This window comes from Schistocerca americana, chromosome 1 (genome assembly GCF_021461395.2).
Source record: "Schistocerca americana isolate TAMUIC-IGC-003095 chromosome 1, iqSchAmer2.1, whole genome shotgun sequence".
Classification (NCBI taxonomy): domain Eukaryota; kingdom Metazoa; phylum Arthropoda; class Insecta; order Orthoptera; family Acrididae; genus Schistocerca; species Schistocerca americana.
Window position 1 is genome coordinate 1074872972 of NC_060119.1, and position 24537 is coordinate 1074897508.

General features: G+C 38.3%; 1 protein-coding gene across 1 annotated transcript in view; it reads right to left on the reverse strand.

Annotated features, from left to right (window-relative positions):
- The window catches only part of LOC124617433 (ubiquitin carboxyl-terminal hydrolase 30), a 115284-nt gene extending 97901 nt beyond the window's left edge, over window positions 1-17383 (reverse strand). The window contains exon 1 of the mRNA XM_047145263.1: window positions 17127-17383. Coding sequence (XP_047001219.1) covers window positions 17127-17229 — 103 coding nt within the window. The 5' untranslated portion in view covers window positions 17230-17383. The remainder of the gene's footprint in view (window positions 1-17126) is intronic.
- Window positions 17384-24537: the final 7154 nt, after the last annotated feature.

Sequence of the window (24537 nt, forward strand, 5' to 3'; positions counted from 1 at the left end):
CTGGTGTTGTTGATCCATGACAGCAGAGATTCTCTCAGTGGGGCCACAAAGGAACTTCCTGGGTGGTTGGATTTGTGGACTTTAGGAAGCATGTAGAAACTAGGAGTGTGGGGTGGGTAGGGGTGAGGAGATAGACTCCGAGGAGAGGTTCTGGGATGGGCCAAAGGATTTGAGAAGAGACTGGAGACACTACTGGATCTCTGGAATGGGGACACTGTGGCAGGGTTTGAAGTTAGTAGACCTTAGTATAATGGTATGATGCATTGCCAACTCCAGCTACTGCTGTAACATGTATTGACTTTCCACTGACCTGTACACTACTTATGAAATTTCCCTAAGAAAATAAAACAAAACTGCCACTAGCTAAGGCTACCCCCCCCCCCCCTCTGCCCCCCCCCTCTGCATTTTTTTAAATATTCTGACAGATATAAACTTATTGTGCTGGAAATGTAACTGACACTATAAAACTATAAAAACAGTTGCTTGATAAAAATTAAAATCTATTAATCAAGACACAGTTTACTCAATTACATATCCTCATGAGATTGAAATATTGCTGCGTTAACAATGCTTTATAGTTTACTTTGTCTTATAAACTGAATTATTGTTCAAAGTCATTTTCATATGTTACTCAATATGTGAATCCTTTCTCTGCCTAATAGAGATCCACAGCAGTGGTGCAAAGTATAATGGATAGTATAAATTGCATTCCTCAATGATCTAGTAAAACTAATCTAACCACCACAACTAACTATAGCTATTATTACTATTGCATTACAACCATTTTCGCTACTGTACACTATATGTGACTAAAACACATTACAAACAGTAATAACAAGTTTTTTGCCTGCCATATCCCATAGAGCACTCCATCACTTCTCGGTCCATAGGTCTAGATTCCGTAAGGTACTACGTCACTTCGCAGTCCACAGGTGAAACATGATGGTTCCTTGGGCACTGCAGAGGGTGATTTGGTGGAATCTGACATTTCTGTTGTCTCCTGGCTCCCAGCATTCATGGGAGCATCATTGCAGCCAATGAGCAGCAATGTCACATGCCAGCCCGCATTACCCTGTTATTGGCTCCTTGAGTGGAAAGGACCAGGCCTATAGCTGCACTTCCACTCTGATGTTACAGTCATGTTTGCCGAGCATGTGTTATCAGCTGTTTGTACAACGAGAAGACAAAAAGTCATGGAATACTTCCTAATATCATGTCGGATCTGCTTTTGAATGGCATAGTGGAGCTGCTCAATGTTAAAGTCGTTGGAAGTCCCCTGCAGAAATACTGACTCATTTTGTCCCTACAGCTGTCCGTTACTGTGAAAGTGCAGCTGATGCAGGATTTTGTGCACGAAGTGATCTCTCGATTATGTCCCATAGATGTTTGATGGGATTCATGTTGGGCGATCTGGATGGCCAAGTCATTTGCTCACACTGTCCTGAATATTCTTCAAACCAACTTCAACTTCAAACAATTGTGGCCCGGTGAAATGATGCACTGTCATTTCTAAAAATTCCATTGTTGTTTGGGAACATGACGCACATGAATGGCTGCAAACGGTCTCCAAGTAGCCCAACATAACCATCTCCAGTCAATGATGGTTCAGTTAGACCAGAGGACCCAGTCCATTCCATGTATACATGGCCCACACCATTATGGAGACACCACCAGCTTGCATAGTGCCTTGTTGACAACCTGGCTCCGTGGGGTCTGAACCACAATCAAACCCTACAATCAGCTCTTACCAACTGAAATTTGGACACATCTGACCAGGCCATGGTTTCCAGTCATCTAGGGTCCAATTAACATGGTCCCAAACTCACAAGGGGCACTGCGGATGATGTTTTGCTGTTAGCGAAGGCACTCGCGACGGTTGTCTGCTCCCATAGCCCATTAATGCCAAATTTGCAGCAATGTCCTAATGGATATGTTCATTGTATGTCCCATATTGATTTCTGCTGTCATTTCATACAGTGTTGCTTATCTGTTAGCACTGACAACTCTGCGCAAATACCACTGCTCTCGGTTGTTAAGTGAAGGCCATCGGCCACTGTGTTGTCCGTGGTGAGAGTTAATGCCTGAAATTTGGTTTTTTCTTGGCAGTGTTGGTCTCAGAATATTGAATTCCCTAATGATTTCCAAAATTGAATGTCCCACGCATCTAGATCCAACTACCATTCCACATTCAAAATCTGTTAATTACCATTGTGCGGCCATAGTAATGTCAGAAACCTTTTCACATGAATCATCTGAGTACATATGACAGTTTCACCAATGCACTGCCTGTTTATATATTGTATACATGTTACTATCATCATTTCTATATGCACATATAGCTATCCCAAGATTTTTGTCACTCCACTGTATGCCATGGTTGTTGACTTCAACTGTCTTCAATGGTTTGCTTCCCTATCTTCCATTACAACCTCCCACAGTGCTGTGTGTGGTAGTTGACTGATAAGCTGTCATGCTACACAAGCCTTTCTTACTACACAAACCTATCTTGAAATTGGATTGACGATATTATCCAGGATTTGAAATGTTATCTTGTAATGCCGTACCTCCTTGACGTCTTCAATGCCACATTAGTTGCTATGATCTGGCATTAACTACAGCTGCATACAGTGCAGGCAAAGAGTGTGTTCTGGCATGCTTTCTTCACCACAGGCATGGAGGGATTCAAGTATTTCATTCAAAGTCTCCATTTTACAAAACTTCCTGGCAGTTTAAAACTGTGTGCCAGACCAAGATTTGAACTTGGGACCTTTGCCTTTCGCAGACAAGTGCTCTACTGACTGAGTTACCAAAGTGCGACTCAAGACCCGACCTCACAGCTTCAATTCTGTCAGTACCTCGCCTCCTACCTTCCAAACCAGGAGACAAGGTACTGGCAGAACTGAAGCTGTGAGGATGGGTCATGGGTCATGCTTGGGTATCACAGTTGGTGGAGCACTTGCCTGCGAAAGGCAAAGGCTCCGAGTTCAAGTATCGGTCTGGCACACAGTTTTAATCTGCCAGGAAGTTCCGTATCAGTGCACACTCTGCTGCAGAGTGAAATCTCATTCTGGAAACATCTCCATTTCATGTTGGGAAAGAATCTGTATGTGCACCTCGCTGTCTGGAAATCATCCTGTCACTTCTGTCATAGGAAGAGGATCTGACCACAAATTTCCTATGTGGTTGTGGTCCATACTCCTATTATATTCTACTTGTGATAGTATTCCTCTCTCTTCTCATAGCAGATCATCACTTTCTTTTGTATCTGTAGAGTGAATGAAAATATTTCAGATATGTCTTAACTACGTGGAACCAAAACCTCCCATAACTTGAAGAAGTATTCCGTATTGCACTCTGACTTTCGCGGTGGCCAAGCGGTTCTAGGCGCTTCAGTCTGGAACCGCGCAACTGCTAGTCACAGGTTCGAATCCTGCCTCAGGCATGGATGTGTGTGATGTCCTTAGGTTAGTTAGGTTTAAGTAGTTATAAGTTCTAGGGGACTGATGACTTCAGATGTTAAGTCCCATAGTACTCAGAGCCATTTGAATCATCTGAACCGTATTGCACTCTGTTAATTTCCCATGCTGCGGTTATGAGCAGACGCCTGTGCACACAAATGCTAGCACAATGTTTCATTAACATAGTTCGGGTAGTGTCACAACATATCCTTATTGTTCAGACATGTAATCATAACTGTCTAAATCCTCCCGCCCAACAGTCTCTCTTGCTCACTTCTTCCATGTGTGCACTACAATTGTGTATCCTGGTGGTTCTAAGATAATTGTGTTTAGCCAGCTTCATTAACACGTTATTTGCAGCTCCTTAGTCAGTCAGTCACCTTTTCTAGATTTATTAGTTCTACACCAAAAACTTTATGAGCATTTAAGTTTCCCAGTAAAAGGAAACATAGTGTTAGTTGATCCACTAGGTCCATATGTTTGAAAGGAGACAAATATTGCACAATCTGTCATCTGCAGCATCTGGATTTGGACTGCAACTTCTTTTGATGTAGTGCTGAGAAATAATTGCTCACTGAAGGTGTCTGAGCATACTAAAATTCAGACCCTTTGAGACACCCTTTGTGTTGACACAGTTTTTGTAATAAACGTGAGTGATCAGGACGTTCATTTTCTAAAAAATATTGTTTCTTGAGTAGTATTGCATACTGATGATAGCCATCACCCATCCAAGGTCGGAAAAGTATCCTTCACAGTTCTATTAAATTATCATCACATGTGACACTGACAATGATGCTAAGAGAATGGCAGTATGGGTTACTTTCATCTTCCTTTCTTGTTACATCTTTGATGGAAGTACCATGTCTGTATTCATGTAGTCAACTTTACATGAGGTGGGATCCACCTCAGCCAAAGATACCAGACCAGTTTTTGCTTTTCGTTTCTTCACCTTGTCCCTCTCATTTGCTTGGGTCTCCCTGTTTTAATTTCAATGACAGGGAATGATTTAAGCTACTCTATGGCCTGGTGCTCAATGTCAGCTATTGGCTGATATCAGGTTGTAGGCCTCCTGTTTCCTGAGGAGTGGACACTGGACGACATCGTTTTACCAGCTGATTCTGAACAAAGCCGTTTCCTCTCCAGCTGCATCAGAGGAATGAAGTTCTCTGATATGAGTGGAACAGGGGCTGTCATAATGGTAGGATGCAATTGTTCATACTGTTCCCTGGTGTCACAGTATTATAAGCAATTAATCTTCTTCTTTCTCTCTCTATTTTCTCTATTCTCCATACTTCTGCTCCATATAGTAACACTTGTCTGACAATAATTTTATATATTCTTATTATGGTTGCCACTGGCAGAAATTTGGATGATAATAATTTGTTAAGTGAATATGACACACTGCTGGCTGCTTTGATCCTCACTTCAATTTCTTGTTACTCATAATTTCTGTTGTTCACTGCATCCCCAGATAATTCAACTCATCTTTTTCTTCAAACAAGTGGTTATCAATTTGCAGAGTTTTCTGATTTTTGTTTTGTAATTTCTTTGTACCCTCAAGAATTTTGTTTTATTGTCATTTCTCTATAATCCAATTTCCCTCTTTTTTAACAGCATTCTTGCCAGAACTTTCAGGTTATCTAGATTTTCAGAAATTAATGCCACATCTTCTGCAAAGGCAAATACATTCATTTACATTCCGATGCAAACTCCCTCTTCTGCTTTGCCTGCTGTGCCCAGTGTTTGCTATATTATTATGTTGAACAAAATTGGTTATATTCCATCTCTTTGTCTAAATCCTGTTTATATGTTGACAGTCATGGGATATTCTTGTTCTGTTTTTACTATCCCTTTAGAGCCTCCCAATGCAACTTTCAAACAATTTCTAATCTTCTTCAGTATTCCAAACTTCATTTTCTCCCACAAATGTTCCCTGTTTATGTTATCATGGGCTTTCTTAAAATCAACAAAGAATATCACCATTACTTTGTTGTATTCCCAATATTTTGTTATAGCTTGATCGATTATACGTAAGTCCCACTTATTTTTCAAATATTAGCTCTTTTAAATGTTATGTAATTGAAGGTGAAGGGGGAAGAAAGGAAAAGAAAGAGAAGGAACTAATGATATCAGCTGCATCATAACTTTGTGCAGAGACAGCTGAGGATTCAAATCAGGGATCTCCTGCCTACTAGGCAGTAGTGTTAACCACTACACCATCTGGATACAGTGTTTATCGCAAATGCGCTGACTATCTCAGCATGCTCCACTGCTGACCTACATTCCCACCTAGCACCAGCTATCCACAATCCCCGCCCATGTCCTAATTTTAGACTCCCACTGGAGGTCGAATGAAATGTGCATCTGCAATGAATGTTGTGGACTCATTGCCCACTGAGGCAAATAAATTATATGAATTCTAGGTGTCTGTTCTTTCTGATACGTACCAAAGAAAAGACACCACACATTCACATAACCTTTTAAATGTGGTTCCAATCTTTTCCAGAGAATCTTGGCAAATATGGGGGGGGGGGGGGGGGGGGCTAGTCTAATTAATGAGAAGCCTCTATAATTTATGCATTCTCGTTTATTGCCCTTTCTATGAACTGGTTCTATGATCATTTCTTTCCACTTAGCTGGTATTTGAGACCTCACAAACTTTAAATCTCTCATTATTGAGGGCTTTATAGTTTAATGTTGCACTGGTAAATCATGACGTTTAGCTTTTCTGATACTGCACTTCCTGCAAACACTATGATAAAGGTACCAAAATCATGACCTTAACCTTTCTTGATATCTCCTCCCAACAAAAGGAGAAAGGTACCAGAACCTATTCCATTTCCTTTTAGATCTCTCTAGATGTGGCAGGTAAACTGGACTTCTTATGACTAGCTGCCTAACATACTTCTACATGACAAATTTGGACATCAGATCCCTCTTGGACTGCATTGAATACGAAAATCAGCCATGTCTATCCCATAATAAGAGACCTGTAGAACCACTCGGGTCAACGCTGTGACTGCTATGAGTATAGGTCTGCTGAGGTTTAGTATTGCTACTGTGTATCACTATCCCCTTCGGCAGCCATCAGGTTAATGTACAGAGGGAAGGGTTGCTGGGAGTTCAATTTTATGGTCTGTGACAGAATACATATGGGGAGTAGAAGACTGAGAGGTCTCAGGAATTACTTCAAGCAATGAGGAACACCCACTTAGTGTCATGGCCACCCCTTGAAATACAAAGTTGGGTAAATAAACAATAACTAGGACCTTAAAACACTAACTGCTTCTACTATTTTTTGTTTAGGGAAAATAAATTGCAGAGCTTTGGGATTCAAAAATGAGTCAGTGGAGTTGGAAGAGGAGTTTAAGATCAAATATTGTTTGGGTTACGTCAAGTACAACGATAATATCAAGACCAAACAGAATTAAAATCAAGATGAGTTTTATTGCAGTAAAACACAGTATAGAGGAAATTTGGGTATAGATTTCACTGCAAAATCAGAAAATCAACAATAATATTACAGATACAAGACTCATTTTAAAAACAAAGAGAAGATACTCCAGGGAAATCATTCACCCCTGCACACCAATGTGCTCACATTCTGATGAAGAGGTAGAACAGCTCAATGAAGAGTAACAAAAAATATCCCACTGCAATGTAATAGCAGAAGAAAAAGAAAAACTGCAGAATGATTCTTCCCTCGAAATTATGGGTATGGTACCAGAAATGATGGAGACCATATACTAACAGCATTTGCCAAACACATTCATTCAGAATAAAAAGATACAGTGGTCAAATTAAATGTTGAGTATCACTGAAATTTTAATACTGAACATTGCAGTCCAGAAATTAGTTATGATATCAACACAATGGTTTATTTGTAATGTGATTTTAACTGAAACAGTCCATGTTTCTATCGTGAGGGAGCAGTACATGCAGTCTATGGCAACCATGTCATCTGTTAACATTGAAATACCTGTGCTGCGTGTCATTATGAGAGTTGTGTTGGTTCAGGATGATTTGGACAGCAATACATACAGCCAGAGGCTCCGTACAGTCACCCTAACAGAGCATGGAATGAGACTGTTGGGCATTGCAGTGAATGTTGCTGTGAGTCAAAGTGAAGTCTGTAGAAATTGGAAGAAGTTTCTAATGACAGGATCAGTTGAGGATCATCACTGAAGTGGCCACAGAAGAAAAATGACAGGTGTCCAGGACCAATATCTGTATATAACAATAGGCAGAAACCCTCAACACAATGCCAAATGTCTCCAGCTACGGTTCCAAACAGCTACAGGAGTGTAGTTGTCAACACAAACAATACAAAATAGGCTCTATCAGCAGGGATTACATGCCAGAAGACCTCTCAAAGCTCCTCCTCTGATTCATGTTTGGAGAGGGGCTCGTATTGCATAAATGAAACCACTCTCTGTGGACCAGGCAGCAGTGGAACACAATGCTCTCTTTCTGATGAGAACCATATCAGGCTTTAAAATGTGTTAAGTTTATTTTTCTTTTATTACAACTATAGCTCACAGAAGAAAATCAGTTTTGTTTCCTATTATGTCCACTACTGTTAAAAGAGAATGTGACAGTTTAAGGCAAACTGGGATATAATACAACAAGCTAAATAACACACAACTACTTGTAAATGACTTTAAGAGGATGTGAGAAGATAAAATGAAAATATGGCAAGAGAAGCAACTGAAAACAATAAAATTATGATGAAAACATGGAATCCTTACAATTCATATAGAACGAGGGGTTAAAGTCCAGATCAGGGCCAGTGGCAGTCATGGTGGTGTTCCCCAACTGCTCATAGGATGGCAATGTGTTGGTTTTGCATACCAATGGGATGCTACTTTCATGTAACCAATGAGAAGTGAGGAACAAAGCAATATTTCTAGCGCCACATTGAAATAATTTTATTGTTCACTGTTTATTTGTGGTTTTCTTCAGATTTTTATTTTTCAACTACAGCTATGAAATCCATTAACTGGAATGCTCAGTGATTTGGTGATCTATGGTGAAGTAGTATGTCACATGGTTTAATTGATGATGATTGGTTTGTGGGGCGCTCAACTGCGCTGTTATCAGCACCTGTACAAATTCCCAACCTTTGCTCAGTCCAATCTCGCCACTTTCATGAATGACGATGAAATGATGAGAACAACACAAACACCCAGTTATCTCGAGGCAGGTGAAAATCCCTGACCCCGCCGGGAATCGAACTCGGTGGTTTAATTGTGAAATAACAAAAATCTATAAAGTGTGATGGCGAAATGATCTAAAAATGTCAAAGGTTACAATCAATAGCATAGTGTCTAAGTACAGCAAAGGCTGCTATTTTTCATATGTTGTGTCTAGAAGAAGTGCTAGTTTGTTGGAAGCAATTAAAAATTGGCACAGTTCTGGAGTTTACATATTTGTGTGTTTGTATGTGCAGATTTAAGTTTATATCCTTTGAAATGGACATGGCTAAGCACACTGCTGATGACTGTAGACAATTTTTAAGAGATATTCATGTAGAAGTGTGCTGTAGGTGTACAAATGGGATAATACAAATTTTCTGGATATAATTAAAGATAACATTTTGCCAGACAACAATAATTTCACACTGTTTCTTTTTTTTAATATAAGTGCCTGAAAGATGAAGGTCTTCAGTACCTCAAAGTCAACTACAAATTGACTTTTACGGATGCCATGACAGGTGCTCATACCAATATCACAGAGGGCATATGGGCTGCTATCAGTCAGTCACTGCATGTCACAAGGCAGCGCTAGGCATTTTTTGATACCTACTGGTCTGAATGGGTGTGGAGAAAGCAGAACCGAAATGAATCAGATAATTTTTTTTTTTCTCTCTCTCTTTTCTGAGAGTTGCTGCCTTAGTTTACAATTCACATGACTAAAATTTCTTCCAGATTCATTTTTGCTTTTTTTAATTCACAATTCTTATTCCTACAACAAGCAGCAGTTCTATTAATAATATTGGTTTCCACAAATATCTAACAGTTTTTCCCAATTATGATACTATTATGAGGTTGTCGTCACACTGGAATGTGGCAGTTTGGTTGTGAGTTGGCAAGGCTAACAAATTAGAAAACTGAAGAACCTAGCTGTGGTGAAAGACTGTTCTTAGCCTAACCTGAGGTCTATGTTTGGCTGAACTGCGACAGTTTGGTTGTGAGTTGGTGAAGCCAATAATTCCGAAAGCTAAAAACCTACTTGTGTTTAAAGACTGAGCTATGGCTTAACCCGAGGTCTAGGTCAGGTTGGAATGTTACAGTGAAAGTCAATAATTTTTGTTGGTACAAATATTTCATTGCTTTTTTTCTGAACATGTCACTAATTATGAGGATGTAGTTAGGTTAAGACCTAAGAACATAGCATACATTGCTGTCAGTGAAAGCAACAGCAATTAAATTAATGATCTTGTTTGTCACAAACATTTATCTCTTTCTTCCAAATGTATTACAGTTTCCGAGGTTGTGGTATACCAAGATGAGGAAGCTGTAATATCCGTAAGTCTTTTGCTTCCAAACACATTACCAAGTGGGACAGTGCAACTGACAGCCCACTGGACTCGCATTCGGGAGGATAAACCACTTAAGGTAAATGTCAAGATAGTTCCTTCGAAGGGCACTGCCGCTTTTCTTCTCCATACTTCCCTAACCTGAGCTTGTGCTCTGTCTCTAATTACCTCACTGTTGATGGGATGTTAAACACTAATCTCCTCCTCCTACTCCACCACACACATTGTCTGTCAGCTGCTCTCTCAACAACACCATAGAACCAGCAGCTGACACACCCTTTTTTGTTCCTATCATCCCTCATGGTGAGGGCTGACACACTGCTGCACAAAACATGTAAGTGCAACATTGGTCCTAATAGAGACTTTTACAGAATGAGGCAACGAGTGGAATGTAAATAATTTAAGGATTAAAGGTAAAAACACACAGAATAGCAGAGGCGGTGAGCCATCAAACGGCTCATAAACAGTATTGAGAACTCTGATAGCAACATTGTTACACCTACTCCTTAAAATTATCTTTGATCGAACGCCAATGAATACATTAGCTATGTCCGTGCTGATGCTGCTGAAATGTTCGCCTCTTGTGCTGATAAACTTCAACAACAAATGGAAGACTTTTATAGAGCTGGATTGAAAGTATGCCTGAAAATAAATTGTAATGAGCCTAAAATTACTCATCATCAACAATCAGATCTAGTACAAATTAACAATGACATCACAGAATCAGTTATTTTGTATTTAAAATGGTTGAGGGAACAACTTAAGACACAGCAAATTAAATGAATACAAGAGTAAAAATAGCCTGAAGAGCATTTGATAAACAAAGTACAGTTTTCAAAAAGATTCAATTGTCTTGGAAACAGAAAAGTATCAGTCACTGTATTTTACAATAATGACGTATTGACAATTAGTGTGACAACTATTTTTAAAAAAAAGAGACATTTTCAATAAATTATATATACGTCCAACCATTTGGCTGTATACATCATTTACTGAAAGTTTATTAACGGTTGCTGCTGTCAGCCATTTTAAAATTGTGCAAAAAATTTAGAGATGTGCTGTGGAGTTTGGAGAAAGGGTCATTCCATGTCAAGTCACCCAGGCCTTGACACTAACCATGTCAGATTTTGATGAAACTTGGTACAATTACTTCTTTTATCATCCTGAAAGCACTTGTAAAATTTTTTTGCTCTATCTCTTATAGTTTTTTTTTTTTTTTTTTTTATAAATTTTTAAAGTTTCTAGATTTGGCTTTGTTTCAGCAGTCGGAAATTGTAACTTAAACGTGTCCTCACAACTAAAAAAATTTGTATATTAAAGAATACTCAAGATATCAGTATGAAATTTTGGAATAAGTTTGTGTATTATATCTAAATGTCAAAAAAAAATTACCATAAAGATATATTAAATTCTTCCAAATGAAAAAAAATTTATAAGTTTTTTTTTTTTAAGCTAACGGATGTTTAGTTTTACAAAAACTGCAATATCTAGAGTCTCAGACCTGATAGAAAGCTCAAATTTGTTTTAAAATACTCTTAATTGTATAGGCTATTAGATAAAAGAAAAATTATGTTGGCTTTTAACCTGTTTAATAATCTAATTTTTAAAATAATATTAATTATATTTTAAAAATAAAAAATGCCAAGTGACTTAGACACCGAAAATAAGTTTTTGTCTTCTTGGAGTAACAATGTACACTTGGATTTTGTATTGTTACTCCTGTGTTTTGAAGTAAAAAATTATTACAGTGTTAAATAGTGCTTGGATAGTATTTTATTAAGTTTATTCGAACTCTCAGTAAGTACTGTTGCTTAGTTTACAGAGATTCTTTTCCAATATCCTATAAAAGTAACCAGAACAGTAATCAGACCAAAAGTGAAATCAGTATGTCAGATATTCAAACCTGTAGTGTAGGGTTATTTAAAAAAATCTGACTGTTTCCAAACAACCTACACACCTTCAAAAAAGTTACAACCGGTATCAGAATTGAGTGAGGAAGAAAAAGATTTGATCCACTTACGATCTGGAATTAATCTGTGTGAATTTAAGAATATATGTTCACACCACAGCTACTACTTTTTAAATGTTTTTGAAAAGTATCAAACAACATGTGTAGACCCACTAAAAAAACACAAAAAGCCCATCAAAAAATCGTTGAGAAGTGTAGGCTTGGATCTTTCTAAACAATTACTGACAAAAAATATTAGCATAAAACCTGGACAAAAGCTTTGCTCAACATGCCGTAACTTTTGTGAGGAAAAATTAAGCGTTGAAGTCAATGAAAGTGAAACAGATGATGAAGTCATGGTTGAATTAGAATCATTGGAATCCAGAAATGAATCCCTCGTACAAACAAACATTGCTCTTGATTATTTAGGTTTAACACCGATAAAGTTTCATGGCTTGTCAGAACAAAGTAAAGGGTCTTATTTTAAAAGGAAGGTTAGCAGTATTGAAAAGACTGCAAAAAAGGCGGTTTCAAAAGCATTAAAATATGATGCACCAAGTTCTGATGATGACGAAGAAGATAAAAGTGTGGTTGAGAAAGCAAAGGATTTTGATGTAATGATTTCTCTTATGAAAGAGAAGATTTTATCTGTTGGGAGGTCTAGAAAAATCCAGATTCTGACCTTGGCTCCAAATTCTTGGACTCGAAATAAAGTGATGAAAGAATTTAATGTAAGTGAGTACATGGTGCGACAAGCTAGAAAGCTAAAATCAGAAAAGGGTATTTTGGAAACTCCTGGTCCAAAAAAAGAACTGGAACAAAAGACAAAGTAAGTGTTCAAAAAAATGTGTACATGCAAAAATGACTCATTTTGTGTAACTTGAGAGAACTCTATTATTCTTTCAAATGGGAGAATCCCGAGGTAGAAGCAGGATTTTCAAAATTTTGCTTCTTGAGACCTAAATGGTGTATCCTTGCTGGTGCTGCAGGCACACACACTGTATGTGTATGCAGTATCCACCCGAATGTTAAACTATTACTGGATGCTGTGAAAATTGAAGAATCTGGAAATACGGAAGCGTCCGATCCCACCCGTCTGCTTTGACCCATGACGTCACAAATATGGCGGAAACAAAAACACACACACACTTTCCACAAGAAGCCTAATGACACTAACGGGACAAGCGCGGGAAATGGGGTGTTTTGGGTGGCGGGCAAACTAAATATAAACAAATTTAGACGCCTTGCGTAGCTACAACGTGTAAGTGAAGACAGCCATGCATGAATACCCATCCACCTCCCCAGGGGTCGTAACCCCTGCAACCCATAGAAGATAAAGATGCTTCAGTAGCTGATTAGTGTTTTTTGTCTTTGTAAAAAAAAAAAATCTCACGGGATAGAACGAACAGATCAGAAAGATAAATATAATAAACTAAAACAGAAATTCGAGGAAACACATAATTAAAATAAGTAATAAGTGTTTTTAAATTTTAAAAAAATCTCACGAGATCAGAAAAGTAAATAAAATAAAACAGAACTGGAGACAGCCACACTCAAACCAAACTCCGCTCCGTCATGACGTCACACACAACACCCTTGCGTCATGGGTCAAAGCCGACGCGGCGGATCGGACGCTTCTGTCGACCCAAGAATCTTATAAAGACCTAATTAAGATGCTTGTGTGCAACACAGAAAACCAAAACTGCATGCTACATCATTGCAACAGCTGTCCTGCAAATACTGCACTAACAGAGTGCTTAACTGAAAAACTAAGTGAAGATTATGATTTAGAAGAAGAAATTGTAATCAGTCAGTGGGTTAACACAGACAGTGCAGAAATGATCAAACAGTCTATCAGTGTTGAAGACTACATTTCTTTATTGGTTAGGTCATTGGAAAAGCTCACCCCACACTCACTTATAGCAAAATCCCAATCAGCAGCCTTTAAAAGATTGAAAGAAGACCCACCACCCAAAACAGCAATTATTGTGATGGAGTGAAAATTATTCCTTTGTTATACAAAATGAGATCCAAAGTTACCACTGGAATAGAGGTGGTTGTACTCTACACCCAGTTGGAGTTTTTCTAAGAAATGAGGAAAACAATGTTTTTGTTTCCAACCACTGTTTTATTAGTGATGACCAAGAACATGACACTGGTTTTGTTAACTTTGTACAAAAAGAAATTACAAAGTGGCTGTCATTACATCATACTGACATTGACTCAGTTCACTACTTTACAGATGGTTGTGCTGGGCAGTACAAAAATAGAAACCGTTTTAAAAATTTGACTGAACACTTGAGAGACTTTAATTTGAAGGCCCAACACTCTTTTTTTGCAACAAGTCATGGAAAGTCAATTTGTGATGGCCTAGGAGGAACTATTAAAAGAATTTTAAGGAAAGCCAGTCTATAGCTTTCAGACAAAGAACAAATAATGACAGCAATCGATGTGTATAAGTTTTGTGAAAAAAATATTGAAAACATTCATTTTCACTTTATTGACAAAAAAGAAGCTGATTTGCTACGGTTAAAACTAGAAAAACGTTTTTCAGCAACCCGAACCATTCCTGGAACTAGAAGTTTTCATAACTTCAAACCACTTCCAACAACCAACCTTGAAATTAGAAGGACTACAGATAGTGTAAAACCCTCCTTAGTCTTTTCTTTCCATTCTTCTTCTGATTGGGTTCGTGTTGAACCATCCATAAATTGCTATGTGGCTGCAAATTATGATGGTAACTGGTACTTTGGACTGGTAAAAACAATATACAATGATGAAGAAGATGCAGAAATTCTATTTCTACATCCTTCAGGACCCGCTGCATCATTTTATTGGCCTGAAAGAGAAGATTCCTGCATAGTGCCTTTGGAGCACATAGTCTGTGTAGTAGACGCACCTCAATCAAGCGGCACTGGGAGAATGTATTACTTCAAAAAAGACTGTATCAAAAGAACTGAAAGCTCTTGGATGAAATGGAAAAACAGTTTGAATCAGCATTAATGTTTATTAAAAAGACAAAATTACTCAAAAAATTCAATGTTTCAAGCAATCAGTTGGGTTATACATAAGTGTCGTAAGTAAACTTTCTACATAATTCTAATGTAATCTACTATAATTAATAAACATGTTAAAAAGCCATCATTATTTTTGTTTTATCAAGTAGCCTATATGTTTAAGAGTAAATTAAAACAAATTTGAGCATTCTATCAGGTCTGAGACTCGAGATATTGCAATTCTTATAAAACAAAACATCCGTTAAAAAAAAATTTTTTTTTTTTCATAGAAAATATTAATATATTTTAATAGCATCATTTTTATCTTCAAATATGTATAACGAATAAACTTGCTGCAAAAATTCATGATGTTATCTAAAAGAGTTTTTAAGATAAGCAAATTTAAAGTTTTGAATACAAATTAAACTGACCATTTCCGAAGGTTCAGAAAACGCAAAACATAAAAACTTTAAAAATTTATAAAAAAAAAAAAAAAAAATTGCAGGTGTTGTCAGGATGGCATTAGAACCATTTGAGCCAAATTTCATGAAAATCTAAGGAGGTGGGTGTAAAATTTATTTTTTATTGGGTGATTTGATATGGAATGACCCGAAATGCATTTGGAGATTACCGGCAAAGACATGAAAGCAAAAGAATGATCAGGAAACAAAGTGAACTGGAAGATATTGTTATTACAGTACAATAATAAAAATGAAATGGAGGTTGGTACAACATGTAGTCAGGTCAATGGATGCTGGATTCCAAAAGATAAAAAAGTCTGAGGACACGATGGTGAAAGATGGTTAGATGACAGTAGAAACATACGGTAGCAACATGGACGCATGTATTTAATGACTGTAATGCACACAAAAGACTACAGGAGGTCACTATCTAGCAGTGAATATCAAATTCCTGGTGCTTTTGTTGATGAATTGATGTGGTTAAAACATGTAGGTCTAGATAAACTCAATAATCAAGACTGGCCTGTGTTAAATCTTTCATTCAGACTGTGCTTAGGTGAAGATACAGTACTCTGGAACTGGAAATTATGTATGTACAGTGAAATGAGCACATGTATGTAACTGAAAGGAGCATATGAACTTTTACATTTTTATACTCATTAGATGAAATCTTTCTCCTACAGACTTGTCTGTGCATCACGACCAACAATAAGTAGTTTCATATCAATTTATCTACTGATTCACTGGATTTGAAACCAGTAGGTAGGTCAAATAGAAAATCTATTAGCCTCTGGTTCTTCTTGTACATGTTGTATACCTTTACAATTCGGTGGTAGTTCCTAGCACTTGGGCCTCATATAGTTTTCATAGGTTTTTGCCCACGAAAGTCACAACACCAAAATTCTGTACGACTATCAAGATATCAAAACTGAAATTGCTTCCTAATGATCACTATACAAAGTGCAATTTCTATACCTCACTCATTTTCATTATATAATCAATATACGCGACTTCGTAGTACTAATGCGCTGCACCCAATTCTATAACGTAGCCTAATCAATTATAAAGGAGTCGAGTATCCTATTTCAGGTCGTCAGGATAGCTCGTGTCAGTTTATGCATAATTTATGCTTACACCATTTTCCTTCGACTGTGGTCATCATAATCACGAAAGTAACCCCGAAAATTACAAACTCTGAATCATTAATAAATAACAGAGTCTACAGCTAGTATCGCTTGTACCGCCCACTTCTTTCCATGTCAGGCTACGTACCGCAACTTCTGTCCGAATCATTAACGCTTGTACTGTGCCGGCAGCTTAAAGTAGTAGTAACGCGAAATATTGATATGAACTCACGCATTACATGTCTCAAACACCAGTGAGACTTGTTTATTAGCCTATTTTTTTATCGCTGGTTTTTATGCAGCACACAACGAAATTGAAACAGTGCATATTACGAACTCATTGTTCCTTCATGCCGTATGATTACATGTGTTGTTCGAGTATAGGTTTATTGAATCGTAGCAGAACAATTTTCTACTCTACACCAAAACGGCGCACCTTTTCCATGCTCCTAATAGTTATTTGTAAGGTATAGACGTAGATACAACTTCAGTAAGTTAACTACGTGTTGTCTGCCCCCTTATATAATAACTGAATCAGATTTTAACAAATAAACAAGATCACAAAAAAATGATGGCAAATTAACAATTATCCATCCTGTACCTCTCCTCCGCCTAGGGCGTGTGGTAGGTCCAAAAAGGATGAAAGCCCCAACAACTATCACTAACCCTAGTCCAGATATCAGTATTACTTTCTCAGTATCCATTAGCACGTAACATTAAGGAAACTAGATATTCAAACATGCATTTCATCGCAAAAAATTGTAGTGTCAGTGGATGACGAACTAAAATACATTAATTTTCCTTTCAGCAGACACATCTTATTTATATAAACACAAACACACTAACAAGCCTCCAAAGAGTACACACAGATAGTACACACTTCAGTGTAAGCACCAGTGTTGATAGACACGGAAATCGATGAATCGCCAGGAGACTCGATAGTTATGATGATGATGGTGACGATGACATCCCATACTCTAAGGAGTGTATGGGAAGATGCGTGAGACCCGTACCGCCGACTAGCGATGATGATCAAGATGACACAAAAATGGTTAAATCAGCGCAGTAATCATTGAATTGGTCTTGGAATCACAAATGTTCATCAGTACACTCATTACCGCCTATGCGAAATCCTTCTACGAATCCGCCAGAAAATCTTAGGGAACAAGTTTTTGGTTCATCAGTGGACGCTGGCGGATGTCCTGCATAAGATATACAGTACTTCATTTCGGCACACTCAAGACTTCGCGTTTTTAGACGAAACTACTGAGCCGGACGGGTATTGCAACAAGCTGCTTCCATATGTACTGCAGAAACCATTGTAATAAGGGACTACACACAAGCAGCGACACCATATCGATTATCAGAGATACCTAGAGAATTCTTAAAATACTATTTATTTATTTTCTCTGTTTGTTCAAAGGAGTTATTTCTCAAAATTTCTGCTCAGTGTACTTTCACTGTTAGCTGTAAACACTTCTTTTTCAGTTGTACTTGCATCCGGCACCATAATAAATGAGCCAAGACTTACACTCTACTACGATCGCAAATAACGTCCAGCTTTGCCGAGAGGAGACTCCACTTTTGCATGTTGGTCTGGCAACATGACACTTCCACCTTCACCCACTTCACAAGACAGGGGAAGTCACAACCAGTAATAGACTTTTCTTTTGCAAAAATGTTTGGTTTTTCTACTTTTGTCCTTCATATCTCCAACTGGTGGCTCTTATATCATCTAGCATCCAAGTACTTTATAGGAAACTTTTGCTATACTGTGGATTTCTCCCAGTACTCCTACCTTCGTCTTCCCCACATATGATAGTGTGCTATCTCTGAACACATGAGGACAAGTTGTGTCAATGATAAATTGAAGATTTTACTCAGTAGTTAGCTTTAGACAGAGATCAATGCTAATACGTTAGCAGAGCTAATGCATTAGACTTGGCTTGTGCAGAATCATTCTTTATCGGTGCAGTGTACTTATAGCAGATACACACAATGCCATAACAAAAATTTATAACAATCTTGGATTGGCACCCTTTATCCTGCACCATACTTCAGTCATCTAATTAAGTTGCCCCACCATAAACATTAGCTTCAATGCTAATACAGTGCTACCTGAAGGCCAGAAAGTGGTTCCAGAGACAAACTCAGATATTTAAGGTGTGACAAATGCTGTTACTGATTCACCTTTTCATCACATTTAGTTTTCGTCCCACTTCTGTGTTACTGACATGGAAAATACAGAACTGTGTTCGCAGGGTTTGGCTGCAGGTGGTTAGCCTCATAAAATAGGCAGAGTGATTAAATTAAGTATGTGTCAGTTGCTTTTCTATCTCTGAGAATCTCAAGCTTTCTGCTACCACTACTTTATCGCCAACACACATGAGTTTCCATATGTGATCTGGAATTCATTAATCATCTACGAATATACAAACCAATGCTGGCGCTATGGCTCTCTTTTGTTTCAATTATTCTTCTGGTTCCTCCACCTACTACTTTTCCCCATAGGTTGAACCACAATTTCCTGTTACAAAGGGGATGTTCCATTTAAGGATGTCCCATTTTCAGTGTCAATATTTCAGTTTTGCAGAACACCAAATCATTCCTAATATGAGAAGCACATTGGGCTGGAATATCCTATGTTTTGACAACTATGGTTGTACAGTGGGTGCATGAGTACCGGTACTGTACATCATGTCATTGTGTTATGGAATACTGTGTACACCCTATGACCTACATGTTTTTCTAAAGTGCGAGTTGCTCACTGTGCACCCATTATACGCATGCACTTTCTAAGAAGACTCTCAGTGAGGTGGCTGATTAAATATTTAAATAAACAGAAATCAAATTACATTCATTAGTATTAAATGTTTCAGATTGCTACTAGATTTAAAGATCTCAAATTAGATCCTCAGTCAGTCGTAGGGTTTTTATCTGCCCCTTATTCCTTCTTTCAGACCTGGCTATGTTTGTTAGTGTGAAAAACGACGAACTCCATCAAGGATAGGGGTTCATGTTAAACTGTAGGTTACCCTATAACTGTCTGGATAAGTCAGTTTAAGTATTGGGAGAAGGTAAGTGTGCACCACCCCAAGTAGAACAATGCTTATGGTGTTTAAACCAACCTTTGTGTTGATGGCAGCCATACATTTTTTTTTTACTTGAGCACAACAAACATGAATTCAGACACAACTGTAGTGTATCTACAAAACTGAAAGCTGAAGTGATATGCTGAGTTAATGAGCTCTCAAATGTTGTGCGTATTTCATTGTGGTATCATCTTATTTGTTGAGATGTCTGACCATTCACTGTCCAAAGTTGGTAACGAAAGCAGTATACCGATAAGGGGCATTCAGTTTCAAACGGTACAGTTACTCTAATCATTCACTTTGCCACAACTCTTCTTAGAGGCACCAGTGGCTTGTATTCAATGGACGCCAGGTAAGTATTGTTCACCCAGAAGATAAGCACAATCTGAAAACAATGGTGAAACTAATGACAGCATTTAAAGTTTAAAAGCATTTGGTTCTTCACATGGCGCCAACAAACATAACATTATGCAATGTTTTAGCATTAGTGCAGATGATCTCTTGTGATTCTCAGCAAACTTTGTAAATTAGTGCACATTGCTCTCTCAGGAGACACCATCTTACATATAACGCTTGTGTGAGAGGGTTTGCATGCTCCTATGATGTGGAAGGCAACACTGGCAGTATCGTAGCTATTGGTAGCAGCACTCAAACTGGTTGGGTCTCAGTGGAGGAGTCAGATTAAGTATGTCTCACAACACCCTTTTTTCCTTTATTCTACTCTGATTCTTCATATTGTTTTGGAGGTATGGACTTTTTAAGTATGGCCATACAATTCGTACAGGGGAAGGACATCTCCAATCTAAATCTCAGAATTGATAAGCATTTCTGTTAGATGTGATGAATGATGGCTGTATAAGCCACCTTTCATTATTGATTAATCTACATTAATCAAGATTCTAATATCATCTTCAAAGGAAAGTACCCTCCTGTGAACAGAATGGGCAAGGTGTGTGTGAACTTTATTTCATATTTTGGCCAGATTCCTTTTAACTACCTCTTCTCTAGTTCCACAGAGAATCCATAGTTAGGTAATATCTGTGAGTCTGAGAGAATGGATTGATGCAGGAAGGCAGTTCAATATGAGGGGCACTACCATTGCGCATTAACTTTATGTCAAGGACTCATTTTTAATCACTCATCCTGATCGACCGACTGTAGACACAGTAAACGAACCAAGTACTCTCATAAGTTTTGTCGACCTCGTCTTAGGATTTTCGTATTCAGCGAGCTTTTGTGATGCAGTTGTAAGGGGTGTTCAGGTGGTATGGTTCAAGTCATAGTGGGAGGTGATGTGGTCAGCCATAGCATGGTCTGCAGTTAGTTCTGCATCTGTCATTGACAGTGCTGGATTATGTGTAGGCAGTGGCTAGAGTAGTGGGTAGCTGGTAGAGTGATCATGAGCTCTCCTGTCAAGGAAATCTGTGAGGACGCAACTGCAAAATCCACTGTTGTCGGTGGGCAGATGGATTGGGCGCGACTAGTAGCAATTGGCGAAATCATCGAGTACAGGCCAATATGAGTGGCTTCTACCCAGACTTCTGTGGAAACTTGTTTGACCATGACACCATCTGGTTTAAAGTTATGGATATTGACTGTGATCATTTTTGGATTGTTGGACTCTGATCCAGTCATATGCCAGATGTCAGAATTGTTGGAATCCTCCCTGATGACGAGGGTCCACAAAGATTTCAGCAAGTTGGTGGAGACTGTCATAATGTTGCACTTACGTCAATATCAGATGTGTACCTGTCACGTTTCAACACTTGGAATGATCCATTCGATGGAGGCGGTAAGACCAGCAGCATGATATTGTCACAGAGCATGACATATGAGGGGCATTTGAAAAGCCCGTGCAAAAATAAAAACTACTTACGTGTTTGGTGTAAACCTATTTTATTTTTCGACCTAGTCTCCTTTTAGACTTATACACTTTGTCCAACGCTGTTCTAATTTGTTGATCCGTTTCGAATAATAGGAATTGTCCAAGTCTGTAAAATAGGTATTAGTTGCTGCAATCACTTTCTCGTTCAAATAAAATCTTTGTCCTGCCAACCATTTCTTCAAGTTGGGGAACAAATAGTAGTCCGAGGGAGCCAAGTCTGGAGAATAGGGGGAATGTGAAACGAGTTGGAATCCTATTTCCATTAATTTTGCGACCACAACTGCTGAGGTATGTGCTGGTGCATTGTCGTGATGGGAAAGGACTTTTTTGGGGTCCAATCGTCGGCGTTTTCCTTGCAGCTCGGTTTTCAGACGGTCCAATAACGATGAATAATATACATCTGTAATAATTTTACCATTTTCCAGATAGTCGATGAAGATTATCCCTTGCAAATCCCAAAAGACAGTCGCCATAACCTTTCCGGCCGAAGGAGTGGTCTTCGTCTTTTTTGGTGCAGATTCTCCATTGGTAACCCATTGTTTAGATTGTTGTTTGGTCTCAGGAGTATAGTAATGTATCCATGTTTCATCCACAGTGACGAAAAGACGCTTAAAGTTCTGCGGATTCTTCCTGAACAGCTGCAAACCATCCTTGCAACAATTCACAGGACTCCGTTTTTGCTCAAGCATGAGCAATCACGGAATCCAGCTTGCGGATAGCTTTCTCATGTCCAAATGTTTGTGCAAAATATTATGTACCCGTTCATTCGAGAGGCCCACAGCACTAGCAATCTCACACACCTTAACTCTTCTGTCATCTATCACCTATCATGGTTTTTATCAATGATTTCTGGAGTCGTAACCTCCACAGGGCGTCCAGAAAGTTCAGCATCACTTGTGCCCAAATGGCCACTCCGAAAATTTTGAAACCACTTCTAAACTGGCCTTCCACAAAGTAATGTTTAATCACTACACAAAATTCTTTTTCGCCCATTTTTTGACAATCACTCGACTTCCTTGACTCACACAAATGCCAAACACAAAGAAACAGACCAATACGGCAGAAACTTGGTGTGCGTTCTTTCCAAAGATGATACTAACTAAACATGACCTCGATACGTGCCGGTGGTGTCGTCTCTCGGACTTTGCACTAACATTTCAAAGGCCCCTTGTATGTAAAATCTGTGGATCTCTTGTGCATGAATGGCTTTGTGACCGATTGTGCAGATGGAGCAGGCACCAGCGAGTTACAGATGTGGTTTTTGACCCATTGCATCATCACAGAGACTTTCAGTAAGTCAGGCATCAGGGTCAGTAAAACAGATTCTGCTGGCAGTGTGAGCGTCTCACCATTGAGAATTTCCAAAAGAGAGGCACATAAGTCATCCTTGAACACTACGTGGATGCCGAGGAGCACATATGGAAAGGCATGAGACTATGTACCCCCATGGCACATGTGTGCTGACTACATCATCTGGTGCCATGATTCCACTGGGTTGTTGGTCTGGCAGGGCGTATACATGGACAAGGAAAAAAAATTCTCGGATTTTTCCCAGGTTACCCGGTTAAAAAATACACTTTCTCCAGGGTGAAAACACGTTTTTTTCATGTTAAGTGACAATATATTTTTCCTTATCAATCCTTTGAATGGTTATGGTTTTACACACTGGCATAGCATTTCCCGGCACTTTAGAAAACGAACTCAGGGAAAAAGATACATTTTGGAAATATCTTTGATGTGCAGCAACATGTACATTGCGTATTTTCATATTACGAAAGTACACATTGGAATTCCACTAAACACCGCATGTTACTTTCCGAATCATTGAAATCTAGATCGCGATGCACTTTTATAAGCCAGTCATAGTTCATGTCATGTGATCTCGCCAGCTGATGACAGCGGATATTCAGATCATAGGACATGTGATGTAGTCAGCCAACAGCAACATCACTGAAAGTAGCACGAACACACAAACATGGAAAGTTGATAGTTTAAATTAATATAAATAGTGTTGCTACAAGAAAAGCAAAGCTTTCATATACAATATTGGTCTCTAAGGTTAATAAGCTGCAAGAGAAGCTAAGCTTTAGCATATAATGTTGATCTTTTTTGCGTGTTTTACTGTTTAAGATCACACAAATGTGTCAGTAAAGTTTTTAATAATGACATAGATGTCTGATCTTCAGAGTTCAAAATTCTTCTAAATGACTTGTCATCAAAGAGTTGATTTTTAAATGAGAGTCAAAGCTCTGAGATTTAAGAAATTCATGGTACATTCCTGCACATAGGTCAACTTATGTAAAAGGTTATTTGCTTTGAAAGTAACGCCTTTCAAACCACCATACACAATATTTTCCCGCGACCTGTTAGAAATAGGTTCGTTTCAGCCCTTGCCAGAGAGGGCAGATAACAGGCGACACTGTGCTTGCGCAGTTATCATGACATAGGAAGCCCATATGTATGTAGGTGTAAAACATTGAAAGATCATAAATTATGTCATAAAAGAAACAAGACATCACAGGATACTCCAAGAGTATCGGAATTTCGTGAACCATATTAAAATGTAAACATTTAAAGTGCATACTTAAAGTGTACATTCGTATGTCCAGATTCCCAATGAAGTAGACCTCGACCTGACATTAAGCTTTTCAGTGTGGTTTTCGGGATGTAAGTTTTCTTGGAGCACCAGTACTGTATTATATCATGTTTGGTTCTTTATTATGGCATACAGCTAAACATGCTAGAAAATGAAAACATGCACTTGAAATGCAGCGAACAGTTGAAACTAGCCAGTACAGTGGAATTAAACATTTCGTTTCAAATACATTGACTGCCTCTGAGGAAAAGGTTAATAAAAGTCAAAGTTCTTTAGCAAACAGACAAAAATAACTTCATTATTCTGCAAGGCAATTAGTGCTTGACTGTCAGAAAGGTGGAAATAAAAAAAAAATCTGAAACTAATGACATATTTTAGCCTTTCGTAACTATTTGAATGCATTTTAATTCACTTGATAGCTCCCGGTCAGAGATATCTG